Source organism: Neovison vison, chromosome 3 (assembly GCF_020171115.1).
Source record: "Neovison vison isolate M4711 chromosome 3, ASM_NN_V1, whole genome shotgun sequence".
NCBI lineage: Eukaryota > Metazoa > Chordata > Mammalia > Carnivora > Mustelidae > Neogale > Neogale vison.
The window spans coordinates 162,763,155-162,786,184 of record NC_058093.1 but is presented as its reverse complement, the minus strand read 5'-3'; the positions used below and the strand labels follow the sequence as shown (position 1 = coordinate 162,786,184).

Below are 23,030 nucleotides of genomic sequence, written 5' to 3'. Positions count from 1 at the left end.
TGAGCTAAAAAAGATTGGTAAACACAAAAACAAAAGTACATTAGACAGAGTGTCTGAAAGTGTCACATGGGCATAGGTATTGTTACAGTTTAAACAAACTTTAAGTACTGAATCGCAAAGCCTTTATTTGGGCCAACACGATGGGGAAATCTGGGGAAGCGAACAGTCACTGTCAACACTGCCAGTAATTATTCTCTCTTCCAATTAATGGTGACATAGATTAATTATCAGATGAGGCAAAGCCAATTGCAATCAGTCACCCAGAGCTGAAATTAGATCGTTCCTGACAGCAGCATGAAAGTCACCTGTTTCATTGTTATGGATTTGCTGTAAGTAAAAGAGTGGCAAAGCATGCTGGGAGGTGAGTGAGTTTTTCGTCCATGGAAGTGTGAAATGGCAAACAGGTGAATGTCCAATTACACTGTTATCTGAACTGTGTGACTTTTCTTGTCTTTTATTTCAGCATCCAAGATACATTGGTTATTTGCTTAACCATCGTCTTTACATGAGCCATCTGTCAAAGTCTGGAAGAAATCTAAGATGTGTTGCATTAAATTTGAAGATTCCTCCTGTTTAGAAGTGATAAACAAACAAAATCAGTAACTACTCATTAATTAAGAAAACAGTATTATTTTAAAGTCATACATGTGGAGGACTTACCAACAATAAAAATAACAACAAACACCATTACATTACTCTTTGTAGGAGACAAACAGTGCAAATGCCAGGGAATGTTTTTTCATCTGACCTAGCAAATTCTTAACTTTAAACATCAAACTAGCTTTAAGGCAGAAAGTGAATCACACACTTAAAATACTCTACCACTTTAGAGATTCTTTTATCCTCATCATCCCTGCCCCATTGCAGTGTCTTCTAGATAATTTTATTATATACAGAAAGTGAAATCTGGGTTATTGTATAAGGCCGGATGATGATGACTGTCACTAGATTCAATAACTGAATGTTTATGTTCATTCAAAAATATATTTATTTATAGCAATGGGGAAAAAGAGGAAAATTTCTCACCCTCATGGAGTTTACAATCTAATGTGAGGAAAACAACAACATATTAACATACATATATATGAAAGTACATAATTAACAAAATGTTTGTGTAAAATATAATATATATTTACACCTACATGTGCAGTACTGTAGAAATCCCTACCATTTTCTTTTAAACTTATGCTTCTTCTGAACACAAGTGCAAAATCAGTAACAGGAACTTGGCTGGAAGGTGTATCAGAAGAGATTTTTCTCAAGATATTCCTTTATGTAAAAGGAGTCTTCATTTTTGTTTTTAGATATTCAGAATGTTTACTATGAATGTGTGCTCTGGTTTTCAATATTGATTCAGTCTGCTGCTATTCTAAATGCATGTTATAACTGAGCCATAATACATATTAGTAGTTTTCTGGGTAATTATTACATGCCTCATCCCTCAAGTGCTATTCATAGCCTCTACACCAAAGGCTAAATTGCTTTAATTACCCAAGAAGTGAAATAATCCCTTAAAAGGTCTGGCTCTGGATGTCTCAATGCCATCATGAACACACTTTCTAAATACAGACACAAAGGTTATACTTAAGCAGGTATAAAACATTCTTATGGAAACTAAGTGAATTTAAAATGATTATTCTACCTTAAATATATAGTAAGATATAGTGTGATGTTTATATCTTGATAACACAAAGGATTTTATACTTATTTCCAAAAAGACATTTACAAAATATTTTTCTCTAAGAAGAGGAACAGAACTAAGAAAAGAATAGAGATTTTAAGTAAGAGATAAGGATGAAATATTGAAAATTTATCTGAATAAAGCCTAAAAAATATCCTACTCTTAAAGGACCTCATGGCTGGATTTGGTCAAGTTGTATGATAAAAATGTCCTATGAGAACACTGAAAGGTGACAGAAACACTTGTTAGAAATGAGACTATCACAGATATACAGAATATTGAAGCTAAAATGGGCTAAAAATATAGCTGTCTTTTTTTATCGTGAAACATGGTCATGTTTTACAATTAGTAAAAATCTGTCTTGATTATGGAGAGAGCACCAGGGAATGATGATGGTGGCTGAAACTTGATCTTTGAAGTAAAAGACAGGACATAGGAAAAATTTGTACATAATTTCATTTTGTAACCAGCATTGATAACTCGCATGAGTCGAGGGGCAAATAAAAGCTTGGTGGTTGTGTTTACTATCCGTGCTTTCCTACTTCAGACACTTGTCGGTAATCAAACTTCAGCTCCTGTATACCTGAGATGTGTGGGTCTGTATATGGAAACAGATATTGTTTTGTAATTCAATAGATAGCCAAATGGAGAAACAATGAATCTAAATCTTAATTTTGTATGATCGATCTAACTAGGCTAAGTCTTGCTTTAATAAATAGCTAATTACAATTGATATGTGATTTGCATAATAAAATGCCAGTCTGCATTCTGTTAATCTTAAATTAGCATATAATTACATTCCTGATGTGTAGGAGTGTTTCTAAGGTGCTCAAATAGCCCATTTGCTTAAGATGGTAAATGTTTCTTTCATATTGTGTTTTCAGTATTGATTAGGGAAATAAAAATTCTTCCATGATGAAGATCAAATCCAATGTTAAACCAACTCCATATCAATTATTAAGAAGAGGGCCAGTTTTGAGGTAAAATTTGAAATAAGATTTGTATTTCTGTGAGTGTATAAAGTTTTGCATATGGTCACATTTTCAAAGTTTCATTTTTATCTTTTCTTTTGCATCTTGCAAACTTTATAATGCAGATATTATATCTAGTAATATTATTTGTTGATTGATATTAGAGGGAAGGATTTTTTTTCTTCTTAATTAGGATCTTATTTGTATACTAGTAAGAGTTGCTATGATGAGCTATTTTAAATAATCCATTAAAATGTAAATAGGATTTTAAAAAAAATCCAGGTTATCCCCACTCAAACATTGATCAGAATGAAGTCAGAATAAACTTCTTTTCTAAAACCCTTTGAATTTGCTTTATGTAGAAAATGGTTTCTGGAGTGTCCTTAGTTACTTGGATGCTGTGGGTAGTAGTAGAAGGCAGTGGAACTTCTTAGCACCATCTAAAGTGGTAGATGATAATATGGGTTAGAGGAACAGGGAATGATATTTGACGGGACAATGAAGTACATCTCTCTCAGACCAAATAGAACTTTTTCAGTTTAATGATTTCTTTTGTACCCCAAAAGACACTTACAAAGTTGCTTTAGAACTCACAGTCCCAAGGACAAGACAGAACTTAACTCTGCAGATCTGTAATGTGACATGCAATTAATGCTCTATGAGCCGTTTGCCAGAAAAGAGTTCAGTGGTCATCAGTTAAAATACTGTGATGATAATTTCAATTACTAGCTAATTTCTAGATTTGAGAATATACTTTATTTTTAAAGTATGATTACACTCCTTTCTGAGTCCTCACATGAACTGAGAGTGAAAATCTTTGGCATTTGGTTCTTCAATAAGAGCCTTTTCTCTGTAGGGAAACAATAAAAGTAGGTAACCGTTGAACAGGAAAACATGATTTTTCAGGAGTATTGTTTGGAAAGATAAGCCCATTTTTAAAGGGGATATAGTGGCAAATTAGTAAATAGCTCTCCTAATAATTTATTAGAGGTGGGCGCCTGGGTGGCTTAGTGGGTTAAAGCCTTTGTCTTCAGCTCAGGTCATGATCCCAGGGTCCTGGGATCAAGCCCTGCATTGGGCTCTCTGCTCAGCAGGGAGCCTGCTTCTTCCTCTCTCTCTGCCTACTTGTGATCTCTCTCTGTCAAATAAATAAATAAAATCTTTTAAAAAATAATTTATTAGAGGCTTTATTACATTTCATCAAGAAGGAATCACTGAGGTCACTTTTTAAATGAAGCAGTCAAGTTGGCTTTCAAAGAAATCCAACACAAATAAATCTAAAGGCATGCTATTTCATCTCCTTGATCCTTCCGACTAGAGTCGCACCAGCCTGCCTTGAACAGCAATGGGGTGGGCAGGACAGATGTCTGGAGAGGTACAGATAGTTATGTCAAACTATAAGACTTGCTACAATGTAAGGATGCATTATATTGTGTCAGCTTAGTTTCTTAATTGTATGTTTTTGTTCTGCCTGGTGTGATCACATTGATAATGAATTTACCCTAGAAAAAAGACAAACTTCCTAAAAGTAAGGACTGATTAACTTCTCTCCACGAAACTAGTACAGTGACCTGAATATATGTCCTTAATAAATTTTTACTGGTGGTGATAAGAGTTAATCCTTATGAGGGGTGCCTGGGTGGCTCAGTCAGTTGAGTGTGGGACTCTTGATTTTGGCTGAGGTCATGCTCTCAGGGTCCTGAGATCGAGCCCCATGTTAGGCTCCACTGGCAGTGTGGAGTCTGCTTAGGACTCTCCCTCTTCCTCTGCCCTACCCACACTTGCATACTCAAACCGGCAAGTGCTTCCTTTCTCTCTCTAAAATAAATAAATAAAATCTTAAAAGAAAAAAATAATTCATTTGAAACAGGAAGGTTTGTGTTTCAATTTCTATTTCACTCAGCTGGGTGCAGAGAAAATGGGGGATACTCAGGGATCAGTTCGGTAGCTATGGTGATATTTTCTCCTAATGTAGTAAATATTTGGGTTTGAAGTTCACACGGTTTGAAAAGTCCTGGAGTTTTCTAAGAGTAAGTTGTTGGCATATTCAGTGAGAACACAAAGAACAGAATGATATGCCAGAGCTTTTCCCTCCCACATTTACTTCTTTTTGAATATGTTGTCCTGGGATTCCCTTTAGAACTAGCTAAGATGAGAAGCAGACGCAGAGCTTGACAAACATACCCCTTCCAGATCAATCTTCACAGCTCTCTAAGTGAGGTGTAATCACTGTAAATCTTTTTTTGCAGTTGATTTATATTGTAATTAAGTCAGAGAAGAAGCACATACAAGGCCAAAAGTGGAAAAGTAGCACACATTTTTCATGGAAAGTTTTTCCCTCATAAGTCAGAGCACAAGAGAGTATTAGAAAAAAAAAATTACAAGGAACTAGTCACGCTCACTGACATGATATGGGGGGATGCTAAGTCATCTGTGTTTTCTGTTTAAATGTATATATTTCAGTTGATTAAAAAAGCACATGGTGAATTGATCTTGCAGCTTATAAAAGCAATATTTCAGCTTCGGTGTTTTTTATTCTTTTTTTTAATCAAATTATCTCCCAAAGCATTTTGACTGAAGTTTATTAACAAGGCAATGCAGCTATTAATGCTCTGCAGTGCACTCTTGCAAAGTGAAGTAAGAGACATGACTTTTCCTATGCATACTGATCATACCTTCTGAAGGTCTAAAAGAACTAAAGATTGCATAGCTGAGTGGTTTTGAAGAAAGAAAATTGTTACTTTGTCTTTTTTTTTATGCAATGTTATTAGATTTTTGGCGGGGGAGCATTCATAAGAAACATTATATTGCTAGATTTTAACTGGTATTTCAAATATTATCAGATTTCCCAAAAAGTAAGTTAGAAATTCAGAGAGACCAAAGCAGCTACAGGCCTTTATGCTGGGAGAGAGGAGACTGGGAAGAACCAGAAACCTTATTAGGTGGATAACTAGGCAACCTTTCAGAAAATGTGGTGTAATGTAATTTATATTTACCAGGAAAACAGTCCTATCTTTGGAAACACATCAAATGATAAAGAGAAAGTGATACTTTAATTTTGCATTTAACATAGTCATATAAAAAGAGGATGACTAACCCTAAACCAATATATTCTGAGGGAGGAAAAATTTTCAAGGGTCTTCTAGCCATTAGTAAAATAAAAAGATGAATGATCAAGTTCTGTGATCTTGCTAGACTTCTTACAAACAAACAAAACTGTGGGTAATAGTAGGCCCTGTTTTTCTTTTCAGGAAACAAAGGCTTGTCTACCTAGAATTCAGCATGGGAAGTAACCTCTCCCCCAAATTATTCCTGTAAATAAAATTGGATCCTACTTCACTTTTTTTCTGTTCCCATATTTATTGCTAATTTAATTAGCATAAATTTAATCCTGTGTGCTTTCCTTCTCAGAGGACAATGTTTCTTCTGCCGAAAACCAAAATGTTCTGTGGTCAAAAATCTGGTAACCCTTGAATATTCTACCCCACTCTTCCAAGAGTTATAAAGCACAATAGCGTATTAAATAGTCTCAGATATGCTGACATTAAAAATAAAGAAGAAAACTGGCTTAGTGATTTAATATCCAGCATTTCAAAAATGTATTGTCCACTTGATCTTTCACCTGGTAGCACCTCTTAAAATCCAAAAGGATGTACTGTCTTGGTGGGAAGAAAATAAATAAGTTAAATTGAAACTTGGTGCTTAATTTCAACATTTGCATGGACAGTGTAAATTACCTTTCTCTTTCATCTATTCACTGAACAAACTCTCATTTTCATTTATGTTTAAGGCATCTCCTTTTGGTGCCATGGCAGATACTGTGGTCAGAAGTGGAAAAGTAGTACACTACCACCCTCGTCTCACTGCCCCTCCAATCTCTGAAGTTGGAGCCAAAATACAGTTTGGCCTCAAGGAATGTGGAAGTAACAGTTTATCATGACATGTAATGTGATAGGGCCACAGATGAGCTATGGTTTTCAGGAGGGAAATGCTACTTCTAGTTATGGATTCAGTGATAGCTCACAAATGAGATGCCTTGTAGACTATACCTAGAAAGATGAACCAGGAGACAGAAAAACACAGTATCTACTCAGGGACCACTGAATAAACAAACCCGTGTTTCTAGGGTACTAGATAAAACTAAAAGGATAAATTCGACCTGTATTACCGAAGGTCTTGAACAGTACAGTTAATCATTCATTTCATTCATCATTCTGACTCTGAATTTGTTTTGATTGTTCTAAAAATCTAATCTACACCAATGAAAGAGACTTGGGATTGCCGTATATGCTCCAAAGGGTATGCTGAGGGTTCTAGAGATGATTCCAAAGCTGTTGGCAATAATGAGACCTCACAGTGATTGGTAAATGGTTTGCTTATAATGTATAAAATGTTTAATGGTCATGTTACTTAAAAATTTCATGGCTTTTCTGATGTATACCATTTGTGAATATGAGCAAAGTCCCAAAGTTTGAAACTTTGGCAATTAGTCTAATTAATTTTAGATTGCTGACTAGACAGAGTTTGACTTGGAAAACGGCTTATTGTGAACCAGTTCAGCACTGTATTTTAATTTTGTTTCATAAGAATACTTACAGTTTCCTTTACATTGTATTTGAATTTCAATAATTTTTAAACCAATGTATTTCAGCTCAATATGAACTTCTGCTTCAGTAAAAACATGATTTGGAATCCATGCGGCATAAAATCATGAAGCATTTCAGAAGCCTAACCAAATGACTGTTTGCCAGGAAATGACCTAAATGCGAAGGACCATGCATTTTAGAATTTTTACAAACTTGGATTTCTCTGTAGCCGATCCTGTAGTTTTGATACGTCTGTATATTGTTTTTACCATGTTGGTGCAGAGACATAACTGGTTATTCTACATTTTTGACTTGACATCATACAGTGTGGGATGTTAAGAGCAAAAATGCTTAGATTTCCTAGATGTTAGTTTAGTTGGGTTTCATTTTAAATAAGCTCTAAATATTCCCTTGGTTTTGTTACTCTTTTACACAGACTAAGCTTAAATTATCTTGCTCTTGTTTTATTTAAAAAGCTTTAGGAAAACTATCTCTTGTGCATAAAAGTAGCTTCGTTCTGTGCCATTATGAACTCTCTCTCGTTATGTTAGACTTGATGATTAGAGTATCAACAAAAATCTCCTGATATTGTGCACCACCTTGTTGTTTACACCGTTAGAAATCTCAGGGAATCTATTGCCAGTGATCCTTTTGTGCTCTGAGTGACTTCCTTATCAGAGCTCTCAAAGAATCCTGTGGAAAGCGAGCATGACACTGATGTGCTAACCTTGCAGGGGGATAGGTTTGGCTCCAAATGAGTTACAGTCTCTAGAATTAGCCCTAAAGCTCCCCCCCCAAAAAAAAATCCTTTGTGAATTTGGAATTTGCTATTTCAGCAAGACTAAAATAAGATATCCTTTTACATACACCATCTTTTTTTGAAATTCTCTTCACTGTAATTGCTTTCCAATGAATACTGAGGGAAAACACTATTTGAAAAATATTAATTCAAGATATTAAGACTAAAAATATGAAGACTATGAATGGATGATGCATTTATATAGAAAATACAATAGATGCTGAATTTGCTTTGTTTCAGCTTTACTGAGGTGTAATCAACAATACTGTAATATGTATATTTAAAGTATTACAGTGTAATGATTTCATATATGTATATATTGTGAAAGGATTCCCACAATAGAATTAATACAAACATTACCTTACAAATTTATCCTTTTTGGGGGGTTAAAAACACTTATATTCTGCTTTCTAGCAAATTTCAGTTATGCAATGCAATGTTATCAAATATAGTCACTATGTTTTGCATTAAATCATCAGACCTTATTCATCTTATAGCTGAAAGCCTGTGCCCTTTTATGAACTTCTCCCATTTCCCCCAACCATACCTGCAGCCACTGGCAAGCACTATGATTTTCATTTTTAAACTTTGTTTTTGATTCTACATATAGATGATACCATGCAGTATTTTTCTTTCTCTGTCTGGCTTATTTCACTCAGCACAATGCTTTCCTTTGTTGTTACAAATGGCAGGATTTCCCTCTTTTTGAAGAATGAATAGTATTCCATTCCATATGTGTACTGCATTTTCTTTATCTATTCATCTGTCAGTGAACACTTAGGTCGTTTGCATACTTTGGCAATTGTGAATAAACCTACGATGAACATGGGAGTACAGATATCTCTGTGAAATAATTATTTCATTTCCTTTGGATATAAACCCAGAAGTAGGATTGGTGGGTCATACAGGAGTTCTACTTTTAAATTCTTGAGGAACCTCGGACTGTTTTCCGTAATGGCTGTGCCAGCTTACATTCTCATCAACACTGTATAAGGATTCTCTTCTCTACCCTCCTCAGCATTTATCTCTTATCTTTGATGATTGATATCCTAAGAGGTGTGAAGTGATATATTGTGATTTTGATTTGCTTTTCCCTAATAATTAGTGATATTGAGCACATTTTCATGTACCTGTTGGATAACTGTATTGGAAAAATATCTATTCGGGTCCTTTGGCCATTTTTTAATTGGGTTATTTGCTTATTTCTTGCTATTGCGTCAATACAAGTGCTTTGTGTATTTTGGATATTAACTCCTTATTGGATATGTGTGGTCTGCAAATATTTTCTCCCATCCTATAGTCTGCCTTTTAATTTTGTTGATGGTTTCCTTTTCTGGGCAGAAGCTTTTTAATTTGATATAGTCCCATTTGCTTGTTTTTGCTTTTGAGGTAAAATTAAAAAAAAATTATTGCTATGACTAATGTTAAGGAGCTCATCCCTTGTGTTTCCTTCTAGGAATTTTATGGTTTCTAGTCTTGCATTCAAGTGTTGTTCCATTTGGAGTTTTTCCTTTTTGTGTGTGTGTGATGTAAGATAGGAGTCCAGCTTCATTCTTTCACATGTGGTTTTCCAACACTACTAAAGAAACTATCTTTTCCCATTGTATATTCTTGGTTCTTTTGTCAAAATTTAATTAACCATATATACATGAGTGTATCTCTGGGCTCTTAATTCTGTTCCATTGATCTATGAGTCTGTTTTTATACCATACTCTTTTGATATTTTTGTAACATAGTTTGAAATCAGAAATATGTTGCTTCTAGTTTTATTCTCTTTTCATAGGTTGCTTTGGGTGTTCGTGGCCTTTTGTAGTTTCATTTGCATTGTAGGATACTTTTTTTCTATTTCTGTGAAAAGTGAAATTGGATTTTTACAGAAATTAGATCACTGCATTAGATCATTTTGGGTAGTATGGGTAATTAAACAAGAGTAACTCTTCAAATCAATGAACATGAAATATCTTTCCGTTTATTGGTGTCTTCTTTAATTTTTTTCATCAATGTTTGTAATTCTCAGTATACAGATCTCTGGTCCTTGGAAAATTTATTTCTAAGTATTTTATTCTTTTTGGTGCTATTATTACAAATGGGATTTTCTTATTTTCTCTTTTTGATAGTTCATTGTTAGTGTGTAGAAACACAACTGGTTTTTGTGTATTGATTCTGTATCCTGCAACTTTACTTAATTTGTTTTAGGTGTCAAGTATTTTTTTTTTTTTTTGGTGGAGTCTTTAGGAGTTTCTATATATAAGATCATATCATCTGCAAACATAGAAAGTATTACTTCTTCCTTTCTGATTTTGATGCCCTTTATCTCTTTTGTCTCATTGCTGTGACTAGATCTTCCAGCACTATGTTGAATAAAAGTAGTGAGAATGGGCATCCTTATCTTGTTCCTGATGGTAAGGGAAAAGTTTTCAGCTTTTCACTATTGAGTATGACATTGGCTGTGGACTTGAAATATATGCCCTTTATTGTATTGAAGTACATTTGATCTATACCTAACTTGTTGAGTGTTTTATTTTTAATCATAAAAGAGTGTTGAATTTTGTCATATGCTTTCTCTGCACCTATTGAGACAACAATATGATTTTTATCTTTCATTTTGTTAATGTGGTACATCATGTTTATGGATTAGTGTGTGTTGAACCATGCTTACATCTCAGGAATAAATCCCACTTGATTATGGTGGATGATCCTTTTAATGTAGTGTTGAATTCAGTTTACTAACATTTTGTTGATAATTTTGTATCTACATTCATCACTGGTATTGACCTGCAATTTTTTTTTTTCTTGTACTGTCCATATCTGGCTTTGGTATCAGGGTAATGGTGGCCTTGGACCTTAAGTTTGGAAGCACCATTTCCTCTTCAATTTTTTGTAAGAGTTTGAGAAGGATTGTTACAAACCCTTCTTTAAATGTTTGGTGGGAGTCACCTAAAGTCATCTGGTCCTGGATTTCTCTTTGTTGGGAGATTTTTTATTACTGCTTCAATCTCCTTACTAGTAATTGGTCAATAATTTTCCATTTTTTTATGATCAGTTTTGGTGAATTGTGTTTCTAGAATTTACCCATTTTTTGTGGGTTACCGAATTTATTGGCATATAATCATTCATAGTAGATTTCTATGATCCTTTGTATATCTGCGGTGTTAGTTGTAATATATCCTTTTTCATTTTTTAATTTTGCATCCTCTCTGTTTTTTTCTTGGTAAGCCTAGCAAAAGAGCTATCTCGTTTATATTTAGTTTCATTCATCTTTTCTATTGTCTTTCTAGTCTCCATTTCATTTATTTCTTCTCTTCTCTTTGTTTATTTCTACTAACGTTAGACTTGGTTTGTTCTCTTCCTAGTTCCGTAAGGCATAAAGTTATATTCAAGATCTTTCTTTTTTCTTACTGTAGGCATTTATTGCTATAAACTTCCTTCTTAGAACTGCTTTTGTTTCTCCCATTAGTTTTGGTATGTGTGTTTCCCTTTTCATTTGTCTCAAGGTATTTTATCTGATATCCCTTCCAATTTCCTCTTCAACCCATTGATTGTTTAGGGATGTTATTTAATTTCTATATAGTTATGAATAATTTAGTTTTCCTTTTATAGTTGATTTCTGGTTTCATATCATGCGGTTGGAAAAAATGCTTGCTATGATTTTGATCTTAAATTTTTTTAGACTTTTCTGTGGCCTCATATATAACATATTCTGCAGAATGTTCCTTTTGTGCACTTGAGAAGAATGTTTATTCTGCTGCCATTGGATGGAATGTTCTATCTATGTTTGTCAGGTCCATCTGGTGTAATGCATATTTTAAGTCTAATGTTTCCTTATTGATTTTCTGTCAGGAGAATCTACCAATTTGCTCTTTTCCAGAAATGTTTCTGTATACCAATCCTTAAATTATTTATGGATTACATGCTCTTTGAGGGTATAAATTTTATCTGTTCATCTTTACATCTTAGAACCTGGCCCACTGCTTGGCCTGTTATAGGTAGTACATACTTGTTGAATTGAGTTATGATTGTTACTAACAAATATAACAGATTTTTGAATCTTGGTTTTTTGATCACTAGTGTCTTTTCTAAAACTGCCTATTATAATGTGTCCATGGGAAAGAAAAGGAGGAGGATATTGTTTAGGGTAGGTCCTTAGACGTGAAGAGTACATGAAAAGCCCATGATCTGGACCAAGAAAAAAACATGAAGAGGTAAGGAGACTGATGCCCTCTAGGTTGTCATCCTCTCAAAGGGAGTAAATGGTTGAAATAACCAGGTGGAGTAACATATGAAAAATGTTATTCTTCTTTGAGTGTAACCTAGTGGAGGCAGAAAGAAAAAGGTCTGTATAGAGCTACATAAACCGTTATCATAATAATAAGGTAGACATGATCAGGTATTGGTAGGTCTGGGTAAATACCTAGGCATATAACAGCCAGATGCTATGGTAGTCATATGTTTAATTCTTTAAGAGATTGACAAAATATTTTCTAAAGTGGTTGAACCATTTTACATTTCCAACAGCAGTATGAGAATTCTAGTTTCTCACAACCCCCATCAGCATATACCGTGATCAACTTGAAAACTGTAGCCATCTTGTTGTGGCTTCGCCTTTCATAAATAACTGATGCTATCTAGCACCTTTTCATCTGCTTATTTACCATTTGCAGGTACAATGTGGTCTTTGCTTTTTAGGTACATTGTGCTTTTAAATATTTTTCTAATTTTTTGTTGGGATATTTATTTATCTAACAGAGTTTGGAGATTTTTTCAATGTGTATTGTGGGTGCAATTTATTAAATACATACTTTACAAACATTTTCTTCTTGTATGTGGCTTGCATTTTGATTTTTTAAATACTGTCTTTAGAAGAGCAGAAGTTTTACATTTTAAAGAAGTCCAATCTATCTTTTTTTTCTTGTGCATTTGGTGTTGTGTCTAAGAAATATTTGTCCATTCCAATGTCACAAAGATTTCCTTCCTATGCTTTCTTCTAGAAGTTTTGCGATTTGAGATTCTACATTTAGATTTATGATACATTTGCATTAATTTCTGCATATGGTCCAAGGTAAAGGTCAAATTTCATTTATCTGAATATACATACTATGTTGAATTGTTTTAGTAACTTTGTTAAAAAAAAAAAACGGTTGCCAGTAAATGTGGGTCTATTTCTGTACTCCTTGTTCAGTTCCATTGATTTATTGATATATGTTGATCCAATGCCACCTTATTTTGATTACTATATCTTTGCAATGAATCTTGACCTCAGATATTATACAATCTTTAATTGTATTCTTCCTTTACAAAGTTGTTTTAGCTGTCTATTTCCTTTGCATTTTTTTGTGGATTTTAAAATATGCTTGTTAATTGCTTTCAAATGATTGGCATTGTGTGGAATCTTTAGATCAATTGGGTAAAAATGATATCTTAACAATATTGAATCTTCTGATTCAAAAACAAGGCACATCATTTTCTTTATTGGACCTCCTTAATTTCTTTAAGCAATGTTTTGTGTTTTCCCTATACAGGTTTTGCACTGACTTATTTCATATTTTTATGATATTGTATGGGCATTTCTTTCCTTAACTTCAATATACAATAATTGCTAGTATATAGAAATATTTCTCATACTAGCTTTGTATTATGCAAACTTGCTAAGTTTATTTTTTAGCATTTTTGTTGATTTCATTGGATTTTCTAAACAGATGACAATGTTTTGTGCCAATGAAGACCATTTTACTTCTTTTCCAATCTGTATCTCTTTTTTCTTTCATTATTACTTTGGCCAGAACCTCTAAGACAATGTTGAATATGTCTTCAAGTGAGTTACTTCACATGTAATATAAATTCATAGATTAATATGTTTCTTCTCTCTTGGTTTTCATGCTAATGTAGTCATACATTTCCACTTACAGATATCTATAAACTATGTACTATATTGCTATACATTGTTTGCTTAAACAGTCACTTGTCATTTACAAATGTTTTGAAAAAATATGAAAAAAATCTCATATGTTCCCTCAGGTAGTTACCGTTTCTGGAAGTGTTCCTTTGAGTAGTTTCTGATTTTCATCTGGTGTCTTTTTTCCTCTGCATAAAGAACTTCCTTTAACAGCTCTTATAGTGCAAGTCTGCTGGTAATGATTTTTTTCAACTTCTATCTATCTGAAAAAGTCTTTACTTTGGACTCTTTTAAAAGACATAACTGTGTATAAAATTCATTTCACCTGTGTTATCCTGTGCCTCACCTTTTTGGCTTCCCTAAGCCAATTACTTTAAATATATTACTCCACTGTCTTTTGATTTCAATCTTTTGTCAACCTTAGTTTTGTACCTTTGTATGTAACACGTTTTTTCAGTGTCTGGCTGGTTTTAAAATTTTTTTTTATCACCGGTTTTATGCAGTTCGATTATGATATTTGTTGGTGTGGTTTTTTATACTTCATGAGGTTGTAGTCTGTTGAAATTTTTTACTTTTTTTTACAGTTTCCATTAAATTTGGAAAAAAAAATCAGCCATAATTTCTTTGAATATTTTTTCTGTTCTCCTCTCTTTCCCCTGTCTTTTAGGGAATTACATGTTACATATATTTGGCTGTTTGAAGACATCTCATACCTTACTGAAACTCTTTTCATTTCAAAAATTATTTTTCTTTGTCTTTCATTTTGGATAGTTTCTATTTCTTAGAATTAACATTCACTAATCTTTTTTTAATGAAATATCAAATCTGTCATTAATATTATCCTATGCATTTTTCATCTCAGGCATTGTAGTTTTGTTTCTATATTTCTATTTTGTGTCCTTCAATGCCTCTACATAATTTATTAACATATGGAAAACAGTTATAATAATTGCTTAATGTACTTGTCTGCTCATTCTAACCTCTGTGGCAGTTCCATGTCAGTTTCAACTGGTTGATTTTTCTCATTATTGGTTTGTAATTTTCTGCTTTTTTGTATGCCTTGTGATGTTTTATTGGCTGTCATACATTTTGAATTTTACCTTCTTTGGTGCTTGATATTTTTATGTTCCTATAAATAGTCTTGAGATTTGTTCAGAGTTACAGTTAAGTTACTTGGAAACCTGTCTGATCTTTTGAATATTACTTTCAAGATCTGTTAGGTAGAGACAGAGCTATGTTGGTCTATAGTTAATTAATCCCCTATCGAGATGAGACTTTTCTGAGACTACAAATTGTGAGGTTTTTCATTCTGTTTTGAAGGAACATGTCTTGTGTAACAACCAGATACTATTTTAACTTTCCTTGGGATAAGGTAGTTTTCTTATAAGCATATATTGCTCAACTAGTTATTTAAGGAGGAATCTTCAGCAAATTTCTAGGGTTCTCTGCAGAATACTCTCTCCTGTGTACTGTAGTTGCCTTGATCTTCTTAAACTCTGAGCTCCATCCACTCAACTCTTAGCGTCTACAGAATTCCCCTCTATTTATTTCCCCCATTATCAGCTTATATTATGGTCTATAAATTCTCTCAGGGTAGTAAGCTGAAACAATTTAGAGGTTTTGCCTTGTTTGTCTCATGTCTTTCTGAATCACTATCCTTGATTTGTCAAATGCATTGAAAACTGTTGTTCCATATATTTTGTTTGGCATTTGGCTGTTTTAAGTAAAAGGGTAAATATGACCCCTGCAACTTTATTTTGGCTGAAAGTATCATTTGATTTCATGCATTTTTTCCCCTCCTGATGAGCACTTTTTTTTTCCAATTTATTTATTTTCAGAAAAACAGTATTCATTATTTTTTCACCACACCCAGTGCTCCATGCAAGCCGTGCCCTCTATAATACCCACCACCTGGTACCCCAACCTCCCACCCCCCCGCCACTTCAAACCCCTCAGATTGTTTTTCAGAGTCCATAGTCTCTCATGATTCACCTCCCCTTCCAATAATTTCTTCTGGTTTCCAACAGTAAACAATTACCCCAAGAAACTGGGTGATGTGAATTTGTGTGACTCCCTTGTGGGATCCCCTTACAACCTAGACTGGTAGAGTTTAGAAATGTGATCAATTTAATAGGCAAGGTTAAAGCTAAGTAAAATTTTCTATTAGTAATTCTAGAAAAATTTTGGATATATACCACTTTAATGGAAGGACATTAATGAAGAAAATTTAATTTATAATACTGAAACATATTTATGGTTAATGCAGATTTTTAGACTTGTGTTCCTGATACCTATTCCTATGGTATAATTTAATAACTTCCCCATAATGTCAACTACCAGTAATGTCCTTATGAGTCCTAAAATATTCTTTTTAGCCCAAGGGTCTTCCTGAGCTCAAGACTCATCACCTTACTACACATGTCTCTAGAATCTCTCTCCCTTATCTAAACGAACCTCAGTTCTCTTTAATTTCAAACTTGAAATCAATCTCAGCTAACATCCTTCTTTTCCTTCTGAATTATTATCATGATATTCTTATACCTTTATGGATTTACATTCAATTAGGATAATTTTTACATTCAATTAGGATAATTTTTCTATTTTCGGTTCCCTACAAAATTCTTCCTTGTTCCCAGCTGTCCAATTTTGGTGTATACATTGGTTTAATTTATCATAAATAGTTTCATGACTTTCTCAAAACTATGAATTCCTAGTGTGCAAATTGCCCCCATTATCCTCTTTAGCTATAATCTACTATTTGGGGGTCATTTCACCTTACTGAGTGTTATCCTGTGCCTCACCTTGTCAACTTGGCCACAGAATTTATCTCTTTTCCTTAATTTTCACAATAAAGATAAAACTGAAGATTTTATGTATGGTAGCAGAGATTACCAGGGATTTAGAGAAGGTGGGTGGTGGTGGATTACATCATTACAATACAGAATACTAATTGAACATCTTTGTTCCTGATTATACCTTAGTTTTTTCTGTCAACCTGACCTCTGGCCCTCCATCATACCAGCCCTTGAGTAATTCTTTACTATTCCTTTCACACAAGAATTAAATGACAAATTATCAGAGTTTTGCTTATTGTTTTATCTTCTTTTACACCCTACCTCAACTTGCCTATCAAGATGTTTTTCTAATAGTTTAGCTATTGTTGATAATGCTGCTACAAACATTGGGGTGTGTGTACCCCTCTGAATCTGTATTTTTGCATCCTTTGGGTAAATACTTAGTAGTGCAATTGCTGGATCATAGGATAGTTCTATTTTTAACTTTTGAGGAACCTCCATACTTTTCTCAAGAGTGGTTGCACCAGTTTGCATTCCCAACAGTGTAAGAGGGTTCCCCTTTCTCCACATCCTTGCCAACACCTGTTGTTTCTTGTGTTCTTTCTTTTAGCCATTCTGACAGGTGTGAAGTGGTATTTCATCATGATTTTGATTTGTGTTTCCCTGATGATGAGTGATGTTGAGTATCTTTTCATGGGTCTGTTAGCTTTCTGAATGTCTTCTTTGGAAAAATGTCCGTATTTTCTGCCCATTTCTTAACTGGATTATTTGTTTTTGGGTGTTGAGCTTGATAAGTTCTTTATAGATTTTTGGGTACTAACCCTTTATCAGATATATCTAACAAAATTGTTTTTCAAAATAATTTTCTGGTTAGAGAAATTTGGTACTAATATGCTAATTTTTCCTCTGCTCGAATTCTGAATATGAGAAAGGAGAAATGTATACTTAAAATCATTAAAATTTGTAAGTTATTGTTGATATTGTGAAGAAAATATATGATACATTATTCATTATCAAAAGAGGGTGAGGGAAATCAAAAGTACTTGAATATAACTGAATTTTACAGCTGAAAATAATTTATTTAATTTATTTGTAACTTTTGTCTTAGAAAACTGTTTTCTTAAAAAGGTAAGGTAAGTCTATGTTTATCTATGAATAAAAGGCAACACCAGAATTGATAAAAATCAGAGACATTGATAAACACAAAAATATAATTGAGTTTAGTGGTTTTGTGACTTGATTCCTTGAAAAGTAAAAACAAAATGAAAATATAACTAAAATGTAACTGCAATATGATGAATAAGGCCAGAATTCATTGGTTATTTAAAATATATAATGGTTCCACTATAATAAAGTAGAAAAAATTGTTATATGGTGTAAGATATTTGAAAAAATATAAAAGTTCTCTTAATTATGGAATACTTCATGGGTTTCATACACACTAGAAAGAAAACTGCTACCACTTTTCACAAGATTACAAAATTTAGCTTCAGGAAATCAGAGCTGATTTTAATAAAATAAGTATGTAACATATTTTGTAACATATTTTATAACATAAGCAGAAATTTAAGAGTTGTTACAAAATTTACAGGAAAATATTTGAAGATCTTAGGTACATATTATCTGCATAATTTGGATTTAGTGATATTTAAGTTCTTGTATAAGTAAAAGAACTAGAGAAAGCACTCAATCTTATCAAATCTTTAAATAAAACTTCAAAGTTGCATGAAGAATATCTTGCAAATTAAAAATAGACTGAGGTTCCATGATCAGAGTTCATACAAATAATTGAATTTATATGTACTAGTAACTATTAATAAATAGATTTCTTAGTTTAAACTTCATCTCTTTGAGATTATTTACAAATATAATAAAACTTATTTTGGAAATATTATTTAAAATAATTTATATTTTAAAGTTAGCTCATATAGTGTTATTTGTGATAAACAAAACTTACTAAATGTATTAAAATAATCTGTTATGGGAATAAAAATGCTCTGCTCTATGGCAAGTGTCTGAAAATATAATATTTTTGAATTGTACCAGAATATAATGGTTCCTCAGTTCTGAAAGATATACAGATAGTGTACCTAAAAGCAGCTTTTAATAAAATGATTTACTGTTCTTTGTTGTTTTTAATGCTAATTTTTGTTTTAGCACCTTTGTAAAACAAGCCTATTCTTTTTCTTGTATAGATTTTTGTTGCTTTTACTGTGGTACAGTTATGTTTCTAAGACCTACAGCTTTATTCATTTTATCAGAAGAATTCATTTTATCAGTCTGTGAAACTGAATTTATTAATATGGCCAACAGCAGTTGTTTTACAATCTAGCTACAGATTCATTCTTTTTTTTTTTTTTTTAATTTCATTAACACCTATGTAAACCTATGTTTGAAGGCAATTTGCTGGTATATAATCTTACTGACATTATTCTGCCTTGTGGGATAATCTGGGGGAATTATGGGATCATATCCTAATGGTTTAATCACATTCAGTATTTTCTGTACCTATTAATTGGCTTAGCTGGTAAAGCCACAGTGGCAATGGGCTCTCATTCAAAATTACAGGCTTGATATCTTTAGGCAGTAAATCATATTTCTTATAGAAAAAAAAATCTCATGTCTATGGATTTCATCAATATCTTGGGCTATTTGTCTTGCAAATACAGTCTATGTGTGCCTTGCCACTGGCAAACTGTAGCCTATCTTGTTTAATAATAATATGACATGTTTAATCCCATTTCTGAATTTATCTTTGTTATCAAAACAATAACTGGTCACCTGGCCCAACTTAAAAATGATGAACAAAATGCCCTTTTAGAAATGCTACCTTTAGTAACAAAATAATTAATAAGTAGCCCTTCATAGCTCATACACAACTAGATACTTTTTCTTCTCTCTTATCAAATAATCTAGTAACATAATCTTTTGCCACTAATTTCTGAAGACTTGAAATTCTTTTTTTCAATGGACTTCCTTATTTTGACTGAACTTTTTGCTACTGTATATTTACTTGTAAATAATGAGCTCATAAATAAATGCAAATTAGTAAGTTTTTTTACATTAAAATTTCTAGAAATGTGAATTCATAAGCTTCCTTTTACATATATCATCATTTTGGTTTTGTAAAATTGGTTTTATACAATTTCTTGATTTTTCCCTAGCCTCAAGGGTAGACTGGAGCCAGGAAAATTAATACACAAGAGAACTCTCAAATATTATTTTAAAAAATAAATTGTACTTTACCTTCCTTGAAAAACCCACTGCCTCCAGGGCATATCTTGTAAAAAAATAAAAAGATTTCTTCAAGTATGAAAAAATTATATCTGATATTATTCTTCACACTGCCCTGATATGTCTATTAACTAATTCAGTATCAGATTATTTCCTGGATACTACCTCAGATAATCGTTTGATAAAGCTGCCCATTTTCTCCATTAAGCATTTATACAGAATCTATTAAAATGTATGCTCCCCAACACTCTACAGAGTATAATGGCTGAACAAACCACAAGCCCTGCCCACAAGATTTTAAAGACTTTGAAGAAGATATGTGTGTGTATATATATACAATACATATATGTATATATATATATATACACATCGTAGGTATATACCAAATAAATACCATATGTACATATTTGACATATATGTCAAAACATCATGCCTTCTACATTGCCTTTGGCACTACTGGGAATATACAGCCGAATATGGCACTGTTTTCGGCATCCCAATCTACCTGGTGAAAGAAATTCAAGAATGTCAAGCTTTAATAAAATAATTATCATAAATGAGGTATGAAAAAACAATCTCTGAACTTATACAAGCAAGAAGGATGGTCACATTCTTCTTGTAAGAGTTGAGGGTATCAGAGGGTGGGAGGCAGTGATGGAGATGACTTCAAAGAAACAGGAAGCAGTATAAGACAATGTCCAGAATGGAAGGAGCCACATCAAAGAATATTTGTTTCACAAAAAAGAAAGAAGAAAGAGAAGGAAATGTGGAGGATGATGTTTTGTTGAATGCCCAAACCAGGATTCATAGAGAGGTAATAAAGAGAACTATGGCAGAAATCAAGTGCTACATCGTTAAAGACAGGTGTTGTCTTTGCTGTTTTTAAATTTTCTCTCAGATACTTTGTCTATCTCCACTGACATTACCTTGTTTGAGGCCATGAGCTGTCAGAACTGCAGGAATGTCCTAATCAATCCCATGTCTGGTCATGAAATCTCTTCTCCATCTCCCCTTTCCCCCGTCCACCTACCATCTACTTTCCATATATCAACCCAAGAAATCTTTCTAAAACTCAGATGTTATCATTTCCCTCTCTTTATATTTATCAGTCTCCCACCTCCCACCTTATATTTTCAGGATAAGATCCAAGATCTTTTCATGGTATGCAACTATTGGCAAGATTTGGCTTCTGCTTATCTGTACACTCACTTATAGCTCTAGTTCAACTGAATTCTATGTGAGTCATCTGTACATATGATAATTTCAGTAATATGCAAGGTTCTTTCAGGTCTAGCTTTAGTACTTCCTTTGTCCTTTGGCTCAAAAGCCTTCCTATTTCTTTCTTTTACCCTGTCTTTGCATTTATCACATTATATTGACAATGCCTCTTGTCTTTTCTACCAGACTAGATTTTTCATAACAGCACGAACTGAACCTTGTTCATCTTTATACTTATATTGTATACATGTATATTTAATAAATATTTATTGGATTAATGAAAAGTTCCTAATTTACATGCACACACACACACACAAAATTTCCCCAGATCTTTGCTATGTCTTAGCATTTTCAGGATTTTTAGAAACAACTTGTCTGTCTATAACTTGGTAAGTTCATTATCTATTCACTGAGTTCTTATAATTTCTGCCATTTTAAATTTGCTGATTGGCTTCTGTTCACATTTTCTTAGTGTTCCCTACTGTCTTTTGATAAAAAATAATATGTACAAGTCTTCATTACCTGAAGGTATTCTATAATAGGTGCCATTCAGTTCTCTTTATTTTTTAAAAAGATTTTATATTTATGTATTTGTTTATTTATTTATTTACAGAGACAGGGAGAGCACAAGCATGGGGGGGGGGCAGAGGGAGAGGGAGAAAGATATCTCAATTCCAATGCAGGGCTCAATCTCAAGATGCTGAGATCATGACCTGAGCTGAAATCAAGAGTCTGATGCTCAAATGACTGAGCCATTCCAGGGGTCCCTTTATTCTCTTTTCCAATAAAAAGCTTAAATCATTATTTTTTACCCGAGTATCTTTCTTTTATCTATTTGCTAGACATAGACTCTTTCTTCACTTACTAGATGGTCTACTTTCTCTTCTAATGTACATTTAAAAGGTCTTTTATTTGTCTACAACTAGTACTAATTTATATATTCCCCCCTTTTGTTTTGTGACTTAATATATCTTTTTACTGTCCTGTCTTTTTAAATTTCTACAAACATTCGTAAATGAAAAAGATCAAGGAATCATCATGAATAGTTTCTGTTTAAGAAAGTCAGATATGTGGGAGAGGCCTTTAAAGACTCAGATACTAAAGAGGAAGAAAAAAATTCAGATACTGGCCATCCATACATTTCTTTTCATGCCTGATATTTACACGTGTGCAATGATAAGTTTAAATGTATCCTGGTGGATTTTTTTGGGCAGATATTATGTAAATTTTATAAAAAAAACTCAGAAATACAACATAAACTGCTCCATGTCATAATGACTTTAGTCTGGATAAATGTCATATTGTATAATATAAACAACCATTTAGCTTAACAGGTGCCATGATTATGGAATGTTTTCCACAGTAAGTTAGTAAGATACAAGATCAAATGCACAAACTCTCCCACCTACTGTGGATGCTCCCAAGGAGGCTATGAATCAGTAAAATTCCAAGCCAAATTTTCAAATGCCTAAGTAAAAAACATATGGTATTTTGAGGCAATTATGCATTCTGCAACGGAAAGAAATACACCTCAAAGATACACCAGCTCTTCGTGGTAACTGCAGACACTGATGACCAATCTTACAACTTTTTTCTCATGATTTTGTTGTATAGTATATTCTTAAGTTTTCTCCTAGTTCTTGGTCTTCTCTTCTTTCTCTTGATTATGACCTGTTTCTCTCCAGCTAAACCCAGGAATTTGCTAAGGTATTTGTTGTTGCTTCTCTGATTTTTTTTTTTTTTTTTTTTTGGTAATTCACTGACATCCTCAGAAGTACTAAATGTCTGGCTTTAAGGCTTTACAGTTTGACAACAAAATGTGTTGTTATAGCTCTTCTTGGTCTTTTATGTCC

At 33.1% G+C, this 23,030-nt stretch overlaps 1 protein-coding gene across 1 annotated transcript in view; it reads right to left on the bottom strand.

Annotated features, from left to right (window-relative positions):
- Window positions 1-488: 488 nt before the first annotated feature.
- CCDC178 (coiled-coil domain containing 178) overlaps window positions 489-23,030 on the bottom strand; it is a 433,088-nt gene continuing 410,546 nt past the window's right edge. The window contains exon 21 of the mRNA XM_044244391.1: window positions 489-569. Coding sequence (XP_044100326.1) covers window positions 489-569 — 81 coding nt within the window. The remainder of the gene's footprint in view (window positions 570-23,030) is intronic.